We start from the raw sequence: 14,732 nt of genomic DNA, 5'->3' as shown, positions 1-14,732 counted from the left end.
CAAACTAACCAAAATCACAATAACGGAACTAATAAACCAAAAAGAGGAGATAAGACAGTCTTAACTTATAACAAAAAGAAAAAGTCCAATGTTCTCTGATACAGTGCCAGACCATGACATTTTGATCTCACTTCCAGGAATATAAAAATAATAATAATTTAATATATGTTGTACAGATTGTAAAGTCCTCTGAGACAGAAAGTTGTGGAGTTCAGCATCCTCTTCTATGTTCACTGCCCCGCTGTCAAAATAAGTAGTAAATAAAGGGAAATCCTTGTCATATTGGTGTCCACATTATGAAGGACGTTTGTTTTTATGGAAAACAGGATATTAATTGCTTGCCCACAAGGAAAAAAAATATATATATAATTGTATATAATGTGAAATATTTCGCAGTATAATACTTACTGTTAGCAGGGCGAAACCCTGAAATACAGATGAAAGAAAACAATGTTAGAAAATGATTCGCATTTCAGAATTTATGAAAGCAGAAAAAGAAAAAACAGCACTTTGTGCTTCACTATCACAGTCAAATAAATGGATTGAGTTACCAGAAGCACCACACTAAATATGCAGGACGAGACTATCACAGGTATTTATTTTAATTCATCAGAGGAATAAAAACATCTCTGTTCCTCACCGTTATTGTTCCTCCTCCAGATGAAGAGTCCAGCGATGCAGACCGCCAGCAGCAGCAGCAGCAGTCCTACAACAACTCCAATAACAGGAACAGCAGGGAACCCTGCAGGAGGAACTGGAACCAAAACAGAACATTCACACTTTGGGTTCATTCACACTGTGTGCTGTGTGGTTCTGAAAGTGTTTTCAGTGGTAATGCCTCAGTTCTGGATATGACTTTCCTTTCAAATCAACATTCAGGCAGTGCTGTCAATCATTATTGGTCAAACAAATGTGTAGTAAATAAAAACCCTGACAAAGAGGTTCACAGCTTATCAGTGGTTTAAGTGGGTACAGTAAACCAGGAGTTCAAGATATAAAAGATCGAGCGTAGCGTTAGTTCAGGCAGGCCATGATGTCAAGCTCTGCTCATATGATGGCTATCAGCTGATCTTAAGCCAGCCAATCAGCTGATGCATCAGCTGACGGATCAGCTGATGCATCGGCTGACAGATCAGCTGATTCCTCTCTATGCATTCATTGGTCAATTTCATACAGGGCGCCTTATTTAAGCTGCTTCAGCCGGCCTACCGTTGCTGCTTCCTCTACAAGCCGCTCGCAACATGAGAACAACCAGATTTTCCACGTACAAGATTCAATTTACCCTGCTGCTCGTCATTTCGATTTCCGTCCATGATGACTGGGCTATGGAGTCACAACAACAGCACCCGAGGCAGAGGAAGCCATCGGCAAAGTTCCCTATCCGCCGGAGCTCGCATCTGATAAGTAGACATTCAAGTTCTGCTCCCAGCATTTCCTAAATGGCCAGTGTCCAGGCTCCTACAAGTCCTGGTTGAAAACCACATCACGGCTCCAGTCGGGTCTTCTCATGAAGAGCTTTTTGAAATGTTTTTGGAAAGCGTCCATGGTGAAACTCCACCAGCAGATCTTCTCAAATCCTGCGCTCCCAGGAAAGCCGCTGAGAAAAGGAAAGAAAGTGCCCGAAACTCCGCTGCAGTCCCAGCTACGGCTGAGCCGCCATCCAAAAGAGCACGAGATCCAGCGGTCCAAGCCCCGGTCCAAGCCCCGGTCCAAGCCCCGGTCCGAGCCCGGTCCGAGGCCCGGTCCAAGCCCCGGTCCAAGCCCAGCAGTCCGAGCTCCAGCCCCGGCAGCCGGCTCCCTGGAGCAGGAGGACAACCCTGTCATGACAGCTCTATCCAGCATCCAGTCGTCACTCGCCAATATGACTCCAGATCCAAGCTTTGAGTCCGTGTCGGCATCTCCAGCAAGCCGGCTTCTTTCAAAACACGGAAGGGCCGTCACTTCTACGCGCACCGCAGATCGATGACGTCATTCCATCGAGCTTTGATGACGTCACAATCCCGCGGAGATTTCTGGGAATTGCAGTCCAAATCTCCACCAGGGTCCATTATTTCCACCTGCTGCTGCAATTTCGCACAATCTGAGAAGCCAAATCTTGCAGCCATCCTTCATAAAGGGTGCTTTGGTGCGTACACAGACCTGTTATTAGAAACTGTTTTCCTCACAGCATTTTCAGGTTTCTTAAAGGTGGCGAGTTCACTACACGCACCAAATTTTCGATCCTTCGCATGATCTTACTATAGCTGACGTAACCATTAACACTCAGTATTTCACCATATTTTTAAAAAACACTCAAGACTGATGAAGATAGGAAGGAACATCTGTTTTAATCTCTGAATCTAATCCCATCTTCAATGATCCACTATCTGAGATGCCGACCTCAAACCAGCCAATGAGAGTCATCTTTGTCACAGAGGAGGGGAAGCCCATGTCCCAAGCTTGGTTGCCTCACACCTTCGCCTCCTCTGCCAATCATGCGGACTGCCACCAGAACGCTGCACTGTGCATTCTCTCCGCATAGGAGCAGAAACAACAGCAGCATTAACAGCTCTTGTCTCCACACTCGAGGCTTGGGGCCGATGGTCATCAACCGTTTATGAGCGTTATCTCCGGCCGGAGGCTCAAGACATCCTCGAAGCTCAAAAGCTATGAGTGCTCAGTAACTTGCTGGCTATATATAGTAAATGTTACGGCATATCTGCTTGACTCTCTCATTTAACTTTCTAGCCATATGCCTCAGCCTGCAACCGGTGAAGAATCAAAAGGCTTCACTGTATATGTTTTAGTCTAATTAGCTTTCCATTAAGTCGTACTGCTGGCCCCTCCTGCTGGCTCTTCCATGTAGGCGCATGGAAGGCCAGGGAGGTTTTCTTGGAATGGTCATTTTTTGGGGCTCCCTGCGCTCCCTGCTTTTAGCTTTCCATGTATGCACATGGAAGGGCAAGGAGGTGTGCTCTCCTTGCCTTATGCTTTCCACGTATGCGCGTGGAACCACGTATGCACGTGGAAGGGTGCAACCTGTGTAGATGCAGGCGAGCTGAAGCTTCATGAAGCATCAAAGCTTTCCAGCATATTGGTTCGGAAAAGGGTTAATATCTGGATGCATCATGTGCAAGAAACCACCTGGTGGTCAAAGATTGTAAAACAGGCAGATATGATCTTAACCATGTGATCTGTGATATACTGTATTTTGTGCCAGTAAAGGCTGTTCAGAATGACTATATATTACAAGGTAATCCATTTATATCCATATAATATAATGTCCATTTTCTAGTAAGTATATTATGAGTTTATAACATACATGTATATTAAACTGTAATTGTTTTATGCATCTTATGTGTGTAAACCAATTCTTGGTCAATAATTGTAGTGTAGTGTAGTGTAATGTAATATAATATAATAATGACAGGAGGGGTAATATTAGTGTTCTGTGTCACTTCTGGAAAGTGGCATTGGTTTAACCAGTGTACGGGTTTTCACTGGGTGCTCAGCTAGCTCCTCCTGTGGCTCTTCCATGTAAGCGCATGGGAGGTCAGGGAGGTTTTACTGGTGTGGTCATTTTTGGGGTTTTGCTGCTGCGCTCCTGTCTTTAGCTTTCCATGTATGCACATGGAAGGGCAAGGAGGTGTGCTCTCCTTGCCTTATGCTTTCCACGTATGCACGTGGAGGGGCGCAACCTGTGTAGATGCAGATGGCATCACTGTATGTCGTTTGAATCTGCACGGGTTTCACAGGGTGCTCAGCTAGCTCCTCCTGTGGCTCTTCCATGTAAGCGCATGGAAGGCCAGGGAGGATTGCCTGGTATGGTTGTTTTGGGGGTCTTTGCTGCTGCTCTCCCTGCCTTTGGCTTTCCATGTCTGCACATGGAAGGGCAAGGAGTGCTCACCTTGCCTCATGCTACCACGTAGGGTCGTGGATCCACGCATGCGCGTGGATGGGCAGGGAGGTCCCAGAGCAGAGCCATACCGCCAAATATAATGTATATATTACTGCAAATGGGATAAGTGTTTTTGACTAAAGTGGTCCTGACTGAACTTTATTTAGCACCATCTATGTGTGAAAAGCCATCAAACTTGGCAGCACCTCTCAGAGTAAATGTCAGCACCGGTCCTCTAAATGTGGTTGCTGTTGCACGTTTTTAAGACTTACGGCTGGTTATGTAATACAGTGGTTCTCAAACTTTAGAATAATCAGGTTGACGTTCGTGACAACCACTGATGTAATAAACCAGAACTTGGAAAATTTCACAGCCAGTCCCACTGTAGAAAAATAGTAACATATCAAAAACTTTGCACCTGTAGCTGACAGGTTAAGACGCCGACCACGAACCATAATGTCCCCAGTTTGAGAGCAACAGATCTTTGTTGGGTCTTTCTCCCTCGTTTCCTGTCATCTCAATACTGTCTCCAGTAAAGGCACAAACTGTCACTGCTCTACTTTGTTTTATGTGAGTTTATATGTTTTTTTAAGCATTTGTTTTTACATTTGTATTATGTTTTATGTTTTTCTGACAACACAGTTGAAGTTAACATTTTGGCACTATACACACTAGTTTATAATAAGTTCTTCCTTAATTATGGTCTAACTGTCCACCAAATGTTACAGGAATCTGTTGCAAATAAATAAACAAATATACAAGTATATTCCAGTCTTACCCCAGTTGGTCCTGATCACTGCTTTGTCCAATCTGGTGACGATGTCGTCCACCACACCAGAGAGATGAAACACACAGTCATACCTCCTCCAGTCTTCAGGTGCGACTGATGACAGGTTCAGCTCAACACTCATCTGGAAGGATCCATCGTGGTTGGGGAGGATCTCTCCGAGGTCCACGTCCTCATGAATCTCCTCTCCATCTCTCCTCCAGAACATCACAGCTCTGTCGGGGTAGAAACCTGTAGCGTGGCAGCTGACTGGAGAGGAGGGAGTCTTCTGGAGGAGAGACACTGAGGGACGCTCTGGGGAGAGGGACAGACACAGATGAGTCTGTACTGAGACACCAGGATGTGTCAGGATATTATGTTCATTGGAATGATACAGTGCCTTAAAAGCACTGAGTCCATGTACAACAGTACATCTTGCCATGTGATCCTACCTATCCTCTGCAGAAAGCTCCTTCCATAGTGTAGGTACTTCTTCAGCATGTCAGGACATTTGTGGATGTAGTAGTGTTTGTTGTATTCTAATCTAGCTTTGTCATTATCCCATTGAAGTTTGGTGATGAAGGCCTGTTGTTTTGGAGCGGTCCATGTCAGCGTCTGCAGGTCTAATGCAAGGAAGTCTTCCCCATCATAACCGTACTGATTATAACCAACAACCTCTCCAGTCTCGTCGTCCCACTCACAGCCGTTCATCCTCTGAAAAATGTGGACATCTGAGAGAGAGACAGAGACAGAAAAAAGAGACATCTCAGTACAGCCAGCTCCTTTACCATTCTACCTTCTGTTTTAGAGGGGTGGGGTACAGGGGATGTTCAGGGGTAGATAAATAGTCAACAGTAGATGTCACATAGAAGTGGTGTACATCATCTGAAAGCTAGGAACCTGGAGATTCATTTGAGATGCAGCACTGTGTGGCAAGTTGTTCTAGTCATAAATAAAAAAAACAAATTTATTAATAAATGGATGAATAAATTCAAATAAATAGTGAAAGTGTATAAGAGCGTAGAACATTATGATAGAAGTATATGATGGTCATTCCCATGCTCTATTATGTCTCATAAATTGTTGCAGCATTTTTTGGTTTGATACCATTTGTTACAGATTTGGTGCTAAAACAAACACATTGGCTCAGTGTGTTTATACTGTAAGCTACGTCTCACCTCAGAGGGAGGAAACATTTCACCAGTAAAAAGTTACATATGAACATAAACATACTGTACCTCCAGTTTGGTTTAAGCGCTGCTTCAGGCTGTCCAAGATGGCTCTGAAGAAATGCTGGCGACCAAAACACTCCTGAGAATACCACTCCAGGTGTTGGGGCTCATCCTTTGCTAGTTTCCTCGCCCAGTCCTGTTTGAGTTCTGGGGTCTTAATGTTGCCGTCATAGTAACCCCCCAACACTTCATCGACCATCACGGTAGCCACGAACTCTGGGAAGTTTGGGACTCCAGAAGTTGCAGTAAGGAAAAATTTCAGGGAGTGTTTCACTGCAAGACAAAGAAGGTTTTGAATTGGAATTTAAACATTTTTGAGGGATTGATTGATTAACTCATTTGTGCCCACAACTGAAATTTTTAATTTTGGGCTTGCCTCAGCACTAATTTGAAGACATTTTCAAAATTGGTCAAACCGTTTGGCTGTAAGGTGAGTTTTTCTTATTATACTAAATATAGTCTTTGGGCACATGGGCCTACTGTTTTTGCACTCCTTTATATTTGAGGTAAAAACAGTAGTCACGTGTCCTCAGATGAGATATACAGTAGTATGATAAGAAAATGTCTGTATCTCAGAAACTACAAAGGGCACAATCAAGTATTTGGTATCTATGAACTCATACAAAGAATATATATATATAGTATATATCAAAGATATGCACACATATGCAGTGTAAAAAGTGTTGTACTGTTAGATACTTGCCCAAAGTATATTCGTACCACTTTTCAAAACTTTTGACCGATCAGAACAAATGTGTCCTTATCATACTAAATATAGTCTTTGGGCACAAATGGGTTAATTGGTTGTCAATACCCCCAAAAAGGAGAATTTTAAAATATGTTGAATTACTCTGAGCTACAGAAGAATATGTTATAGACCCATTCTCATTACTGATATATAGATAGATAGATAGATAGATAGATAGATAGATAGATAGATAGATAGATAGATGTGCTTAATTGATCCCAAATTGGGAAATTATTGTGTTACAGCAGCAGAGTATCCAAGCAATGCACAGGAACAGTAAATATACATATTAACACTAGAGGTAATATCTATAGTATACTCAATATAAAGAATATATTAAAATACACTATAAATATACCAGACTATTACAACTAGCTTAGAAAATATAAAATTTGAACATAGAACAACAATAACATGCTACGTACAACAGCAAAGTGTGTAATGAAATACAATGTGTTAACAAAGAGGTGCAAAGCACACTTTGCACCTCTATTTTCATAGAGGACCTGAGCTTGAGGAAGACACAGAGAGGGAGATTTATTATATTTATATTTATATTATTGTAGGCCTGCTAACATCAGAGATTTGCTCTTTTACAGTTGATAGAATTATTATTAAGGAAACCTAGTAAATGTGTTGGAATTGCTGTAATATATAATTTTGATTTAATTGTCACTCTACATAAACAATAATATTGGGGGACAGTATGTCCTCTCTATCATCACAGCATTTCCCACAGCACAGAGGTTATGTCTCCTAGCAACAGTCAAGGTTTCCTTTATCACATTTATGACGATGTTATTGATATATTACTGCCTAAACTAAAGCATACAAACTGGAAAAACAAAGTTCGGAAACTTGTGTTTGGTGGATTATTTCTCTGTTGTTACAATGCAAATTGGCATTGTATTTTACATCGTTGGAAAGCCTGTTTATTTACCTTCGCAATGATGTCCAACTTGTAAGGATCATGCATTTGTGGGATGAGCAGCACAGTTGACTATGTGGGTAGCGCCCAAGAAAAATTTGCCAAAATGCTCTAAACAGTGTATTCTCATAAGGCTACCAGGAAGCCTGCAATGACTACCCTTCACCGTCAGGCCCGTTGGCGCTGGTGTCGACAACACAGACAATGGAACCTGAACATGTGGGGGAATGTCATGTTCAGTGATGAGTCCAGGTTCTGTCTGCCAAAGTTGGACAGCAGGTCAAAGTATGGAGACAACGCGGAGAACGCTGTGCTGATTGTTGCACCGATGGAGTAACAGCTTTTGGTGGAGGCTGTGTCATGGTGGGGGGGGGGGGCATCTCCCTCACTGGCAAAACAAGGCTTGTCATCATTGAAGGCCATCTCAATGCAGTGAGATATCGGGATGAGATTCTGCAGCCAGTGGCGATCCCATATCTCCACAATCTGGCCCCTAACTTCATCCTCCAAGATGACAACGCTCGCCCCCACAGAGCCAGGGTTATTACAGACTACCTCCACAATGTGGGAGTAGAGAGAATGGAACGGCCTGCCAAGAGTCCACACCTCAACCCAATTCAACATGTGGGATCAGGTTGGGCGTGCTGTATGTGTTAGAGTGACCAACACAACTTCGTTGGCTGACCTTTAACGAATCCTGGTTGAGGAATGGAACGCCATCCCACAGCAACGTGTGACCAGGTTGGTGACCAGCATGAGGAGGAGGTGCCAGGCTGTTGTGGCTGCGTATGGATCTTCCACCTCTACTGAGGCTCCTGACGGTGTATTAAATGAATAAAGTGTAAAATAGCCAATATGTCATGTTTGTTCCTTGTTACTGATAGAGAGTTCAATCATCCAATCCACCAAACAACTCAAAACAAGAGTCAACACCAACAGGAGAATACACTGTTTACCATTGGCAGAGCATTTTGACAAATTTTTCTTGGGCGCTACCCACATAATCAGCTGTGCTGCTCATCCCACAAATGCATGATCCTTACAAGTGGGACATCATTTCGAAGGTAAATAAACAGGCTTTCCAACGATGTAAAATACAATGACCATTAGCATTGTAACAACAGAGAAATAATCCACCAAACACAAGTTTCCGAACTTTGTTTTTCCAGTATATATACGATTTATGTGTCGTTCTGTGACACAATGGCATGTAGGTCTATATAAAAACTGTAAAGAAGATTCCATATCCTTTCAAGCATTTTCTACCTCAGTTTATGTGGTTTGAATATCTATGCCTTATATTCTTAATTATCATTTTGCTAAGTGCATTTCTATTAGCTGAGTAGCCTGTCAATCAATCCTTCGTAGCAGAGGTAAATCGTCTCCTTTTTCTGTCGCTCCAGAGAGTTCAGTGACAAGTGAGCTGTAGTTGAGCTACAACGCAATTAGTCCTGCACAGTTTGGACATTTTAGACAGTGAGAGCCTGTGTGCGTCCATTTAGAAGTAAGTTTCCTTTTTGCTATTTGAAGATATAAGTCTTAAAGGTCCCATATTATAAAAAAGTGAGATTTTCATGTCTTTTATATTATAAAGCAGGCTTAAGTCCTTTATATAAATACTGTGAAAGTATCGAAACGCTCAATCCACAGGGAAATACACACAGCCAGTATTCAGAAACTCTGCATTTGAAACAAGTGGTCAGGATTTCTGTCCATTTGTGATATCACAAATATGCAATATTTAGACCCTTTACACAGATTTAAACGTAAACATTCTAAATGTGTCCCAGTTTATTCCTGGTTGCAGTGTATGTAAATAACATCAGCTGACAGGAAGTAAACATGGACCCAAACTGTTGCCAAGCAACGCAATTATGTAACAATTTCGTCGAAATGCGCTAAAATGGAGCATTTCAGACAGAGGGTGAATGCAGGCATATTCAGGCAGAAAGTATGAGGAAAATAAAGTTTTTTTTGAACATTACAGCATGTAAACATGTTTTAGTAGAAACACAAAATATAAATATGAACCTGAAAATGAGCATGATATGGGACCTTTAAGTTGTTACATGAGGGATGCATAACTGTTAGCCATGCTCGTTACAGAGTAAGCTCTGTATTTACTGTGTTTATGTTTCATGCCATGCTGAGTGAAATGGTGATGTTTACATGTCTAGAGGGCGTTCCTAACGAGGCACTGCTCTCGTGTGCCGTTCATTGCACACAGACAAGCAGCAAGTGTAGTACGAGATAAGAGGGGCGCTGTCCAGTAGAACCATGTGTTCATAAGAGATAGTGCATAAGAGATATTGAATGTTATTTTAATTTATTAGCTATAATGTTGTTTGTCCTGTTATTTGACAGCAACTGTGTAATAGTATTAAGGATCACAGTATATCCTGTATATGGTAGTAATGTTAGTTATATGGTGAAATTATGTACATAATGCTGTATTCTGTAGAGTAAGGTTGCAGCGTTGTATGTTACAGAACCACACAAAACGGACACAAATGGTGCACAGTGCGTGAAGTTTACAATAAAGTTCACTGAAGACAAATCCATCTCAAGAGCATTTTTACTGATGTCCCACGGTTATTCCCCTATCCTACCAGCATAGTAGTAGTCAAGCGCAGGTCTCCTTGTCTGATTTATTGTGACATTATTGTAAGTTCAGTGTGACAAAGTTAAAGTGGTTCCTTAATGTCGCACTACAAAGTGACTAAAACAAACAAGTTTTGCAGCAACAAGAATAACAAGAAATAACGGTGAGAATCACAATATGATCTTACCTGTAGATGCAACGTGACAGAAGAGGAGCAAGTTGAGCAAAATGAGTAACTTCATCTTGTTTGAGTAGTAAGAGAGAGTGAGAGCTACAGCCAGCTGACCAGCAAATATTTAGACATGGGTCAGGTTCCTGGAGGGAGTTATGACGTCCAGTTGAGGGGCTGATATTATCAGAGGCTCATAAGCGAGACCAATCCGCGTCTTTTGAAATGTACTATATCTTTAAAAGAATTATAATTATTATAGCCTATTTTTTAAAACTTTTTTACTTAATATCCACAAAAAAATATGTTGAGCAAAATTTCACAGTTTCCTTGTAGTTCGCTCCAATTTGCGGTTTTCAGTAGCTTTCACTGCTGTACTTAAAGGTCCCATATCGTGCTCATTTTCAGGTTCATACTTGTATTTTCTGTTTTCTATTAGAACATGTTCACATGCTGTAATGTTCAAAAAACATTTATTTTCCTCATACTGTCTGCTTGAATATACCTGTATTAACCCTCTGTCTGAAGAGCTCCGTTTTAGTGAATTTCAACGGAATTTAAACAGAATTGCGTTGCCTGGCAACAGTATGGGTCCATGTTCACTTCCTGTCAGCTGATGTCATTAACATACACTGCAACCAGGAATAAACTGGGACACATTTAGAATGTTTACATTAAAAACCGTGTAATGGTCTGAATATTGTATATTTGTGACATCACAAATGGACAGAAACGGCTTGTTTCAAATGCACAATTTCTGAATATGGGCTGTGTGTATTTCTGTGTATATTGAGCGCTTCGATAATTTCACAGTATTTATAAAGCACTTAAACCTGCTTTATAATAGAAAATCTCACTTTTTACAATATGGGGTCTTTAATGTAGGACATTATATGAGTTTTAGTTATGAAAACTCAAGTATTAATACATGGCATAATGTTACCCAAACTACGACATATTTAAACAAGAACAAAAAACATGCATGATAACAAAAGAAATTATACTCCTCTTTACAGAGCGCCTCTTCTGATAGCCTGGTAAGTACATAGGTAAGTACTATGTAAGTATACCTCGTAGTACATACCCAGGGTATTTTCTCGTTATCTGGCTTCACTAACCCTAACAACTGAGATCACGCTGAGCGGTCCTACAACGGTGGTTATCCACTCGGTAAATCAACCCAGGTTTTCTCTATCTGGCTACGATCTGACCAATCACAGACATGGACAAGTCTACTGACAGGCAGACAGACGGGCAGAGCAGCATATTTAACAAAGGAAGAGCAAACTATATTAGACAAATACGAAGAAGTTAAACACTTAATCCAGACTAAAATTAACACAGTTGAAGCTGCCAAATGCAGGAAGGACAGCTGGCAAAAGAAAAAACTCCCGATGTATGAATGCGTAAATTAACAGTCTTATTATTTTAACGAACACTCAAAAGTAAGATATATTCGTCTAGATATAGCGTTAAATAGCTTTTTAAATGTAAAACAAATGACTGGATTGAACCCGATCATGACCCTTAATGTATACCTGGCGTGTATCACTATTTCACCCTTCTTTCAGCTGCTCTCAGGTGGTGTGAAACGGACTCAAGAGGAAGTAAAAAATAAGTATGAAAACATAATTCAAAGAGGTAAACACCCACAGCATAAATCCAGCTGTCCTTCCTGCATCTGTCGGTTTAAACCGTGTTGTTTATAGCCTGATTATGACTGTAACTTCTTCATTTGTGTGTAATATTATCATACAATCACCGCACTGAGCTCTGATTGGTCAGTAGGAGGTGTTTTTATAGAAGTTGATCTCTTATCTGGAACATAACCTGCTCCGGAGCAGGTTAGCTGTTCAGCATCAGTTACCATGGTGATCTACCCGTAAGAAGTGATCCACCTCCGTAGTACTGAAAACCCTGAAGAGTTAACCCTGAAGTTACCTCACTAACCCCAAATCCTGCTTCGTAGTACAGGCCTCAGGTGTTGTGGGTCATCCTTTGCTAGTTTCCTCGCCTAGTCCTGTTTGAGTTCTGGGGTCTTGATGCTGCTGTCACAGCAACCCATCAGCACTTCATCGACCATCGAGGCAGCCACGAACTCTGGGAAGTTTGGGAATCCAGAAGTTGCACTGATGAAATATTTCAGGGAGTGTTTCACTGCAAGACAAAGAAGGTTTTGAATTGGATTTTAAACATTTTTGAGGGGTTGATTGATTAACCCATTTGCGCCCAAAACTGCAATTTAGAATTTTGGGCTTGCCTCAGCACAAATTTGAGGAAATTTTCAAAACCGGTCAAACCGTTTGGCTGAAAAGTGAGTTTTTCTGGGGTATCTATGAACAAAGTTGAATATCAAAGGTATGCACACATATACAGTTTATAAAGCGTGATTTTTCATGTGATCTTTCAAACTTGTACTGTTAGATACTTGCCCAAAGTATGTCCGTACCAATTTTCAAAACTTTTGACCAATCAGAAAAAATGTGTCCTTATCATACTAAATATAGTCTTTGGGCACAAATGGGTTAATTGGTTTTTCAATTCCCCAAAAAAGGAGAATTTTAAAATATGTTGAATTACTCTGAGCTACAAAAGAATATGTTATAGACCCATTCTCATTACTAAAAGGTAGATAGATAGATAGATAGATAGATAGATAGATAGATAGATAGATAGATAGATAGATAGGTAGATAGATAGATAGATAGATGTACTTATTGATCCCAAATTGGGAAATTCTTGTGTTACAGCAGCAGGTTATTCAGGCAATGCACAGGGACCGTAAATATACAATAAATATACATATCAACACTAGAGGTAATATCTATAGGATACACAATATAACAAATATATTAGAATACACCATAAATATACCAGACTACTACAACTAGCTTGGAAAATATAAAATATGAACATATAATAACAATAACATACTATAAACAATAGCAAAGTATGGAAGTTACAATTTTGTTTTAAAATAACAATAAATTAGGTAAATATTATGTATATATATATATATATAATTATATATATATATATTTATATATATATATATGTAATTATATAATTATATATATATATATAATAATATAATATTTAAATTGAAATGTTGTGCATTGAGCAATGAGTAATGTAGATGGCCAGTATACAATCATTACTATTATTTATTGTAGGCCTACTAACAGCAGAAATTTGCTCTTTTGCAATTGATAGAATTATTATTAAGGAAACCTAGTAAATGTGAATTGCTGTAATATATCATTTTGATTTAATTGTGTTGTTCCATATAAACAATAATATTGGGGGACAGTAGGATAGGATTTCCCACCGTAGAGGTTCCGTCTCCTAGCAACAGTCAAGATTTCCTCTATCATGTTTATGACGACGATATTAATATATTCTCTTTTAATTGCCTAAACTAAAGCATATACACAGTTTAGGTGTCGTTTTGTGCCACAATGGCGTGTAGGTCTATATAAAAACAACAGTAGTCTAGTGGTAGTATTGTAAGTTCAGTGTGACAAAGTGAAAGTGGTTCCTCAATGTCGCACTACAAAGTGACTAAATCAAACAAGTTTTGCAGCAACAAGAATAACAAGAAATAACGTTGAGAATCACAATATGATCTTACCTGTAGATGCAACGTGACAGAAGAGGAACAAAATGAGTAACTTCATCTTGTTTTGATTAGTAAGAGATAGAGAGAGAGCTACAGTCAGCTGACTAGCAAATATTTCGATGTGGGTCAGAAGCTTGGAACTTGTCGACTCAGGTGCGGATCCGCCCTCAGGTGTCTCACTCATTTTGGCCATGCGCCCAGGATACGGCCCGCCTACAGAGAGGTATCATACGAAACTAGAAACCCTAAGGAATCCATTGGTAGATTTTAAAACAGGATTTTATGTCATTCCATTTGTTGTATTTCTACTTTTACTGAACTAAAAGATGTGAATACTTTTTCCACCACATTCAGCATGTTGTACTCGATTCAGTATTAAATCAGCAACTTGACTTTTTCCATGTGGTTTACTGGAGACAATCCATATGCAGTGGGACTATGTGACCCTAATGTTTGAGAAATCCATAGACAAAGTTTGTAAGTGATCAATTCACCAAAAAAGGAGAATTTTAAAATATGTTGAATTACTCTGAGCTACAGAAGAATATGTTATAGACCCATTCTCATTACTAATAGATAGATAGATAGATACAGTAGATAGATAGATAGATAGATAGATAGATAGATAGATGTACTTAATTGATCCCAAATTGGGAAATTATAGTGTTACAGCAGCAGAGTATCCAGGCAATGCACAGGAACTACAACTATCTTAGAAAATACAAAAAATATGAACATAAAATAACAATAACATGCTATATACAACAGCAAAGTGTGTAATGAAATACTAA

The 14,732-nt window shown here is 40.1% G+C and overlaps 2 protein-coding genes across 23 annotated transcripts in view; both read right to left on the bottom strand.

Moving 5' to 3' along the window:
* Positions 1 to 14,732, bottom strand: part of LOC119502682 (major histocompatibility complex class I-related gene protein-like) — a 334,522-nt gene that overhangs the window by 227,206 nt on the left and 92,584 nt on the right. For 3 of the 22 annotated variants that reach the window (XM_037793762.1, XM_037793761.1, XM_037793760.1), the window contains exons 1-2: positions 13,954 to 14,421; positions 5,882 to 6,148 (exon numbers count right to left, since the gene is read on the bottom strand). The exons of 5 other annotated variants lie outside the window; for them this stretch is intronic. In XM_037793762.1, the coding sequence (XP_037649690.1) occupies positions 5,882 to 6,148; positions 13,954 to 14,134 (448 nt within the window). In that variant the 5' untranslated portion in view covers positions 14,135 to 14,421. Of the gene's footprint in view, positions 1 to 5,881; positions 6,149 to 10,340; positions 10,426 to 13,953; positions 14,422 to 14,732 lie in introns of those variants that run through there. 14 more of the 22 variants (XM_037793766.1, XM_037793771.1, XM_037793765.1 and 11 more) reach the window with 11 other exon arrangements.
* LOC119502696 (major histocompatibility complex class I-related gene protein-like) overlaps positions 522 to 14,732 on the bottom strand; it is a 93,418-nt gene continuing 79,207 nt past the window's right edge. Inside the window, exon 6 of the mRNA XM_037793846.1 lies at positions 522 to 706. Within this exon, the coding sequence (XP_037649774.1) occupies positions 597 to 706 (110 nt within the window). The 3' untranslated portion in view covers positions 522 to 596. The remainder of the gene's footprint in view (positions 707 to 14,732) is intronic.

This window comes from Sebastes umbrosus, chromosome 15 (assembly GCF_015220745.1).
Source record: "Sebastes umbrosus isolate fSebUmb1 chromosome 15, fSebUmb1.pri, whole genome shotgun sequence".
Lineage (NCBI taxonomy): Eukaryota > Metazoa > Chordata > Actinopteri > Perciformes > Sebastidae > Sebastes > Sebastes umbrosus.
This window is presented reverse-complemented; position numbering and strand designations above follow the sequence as displayed.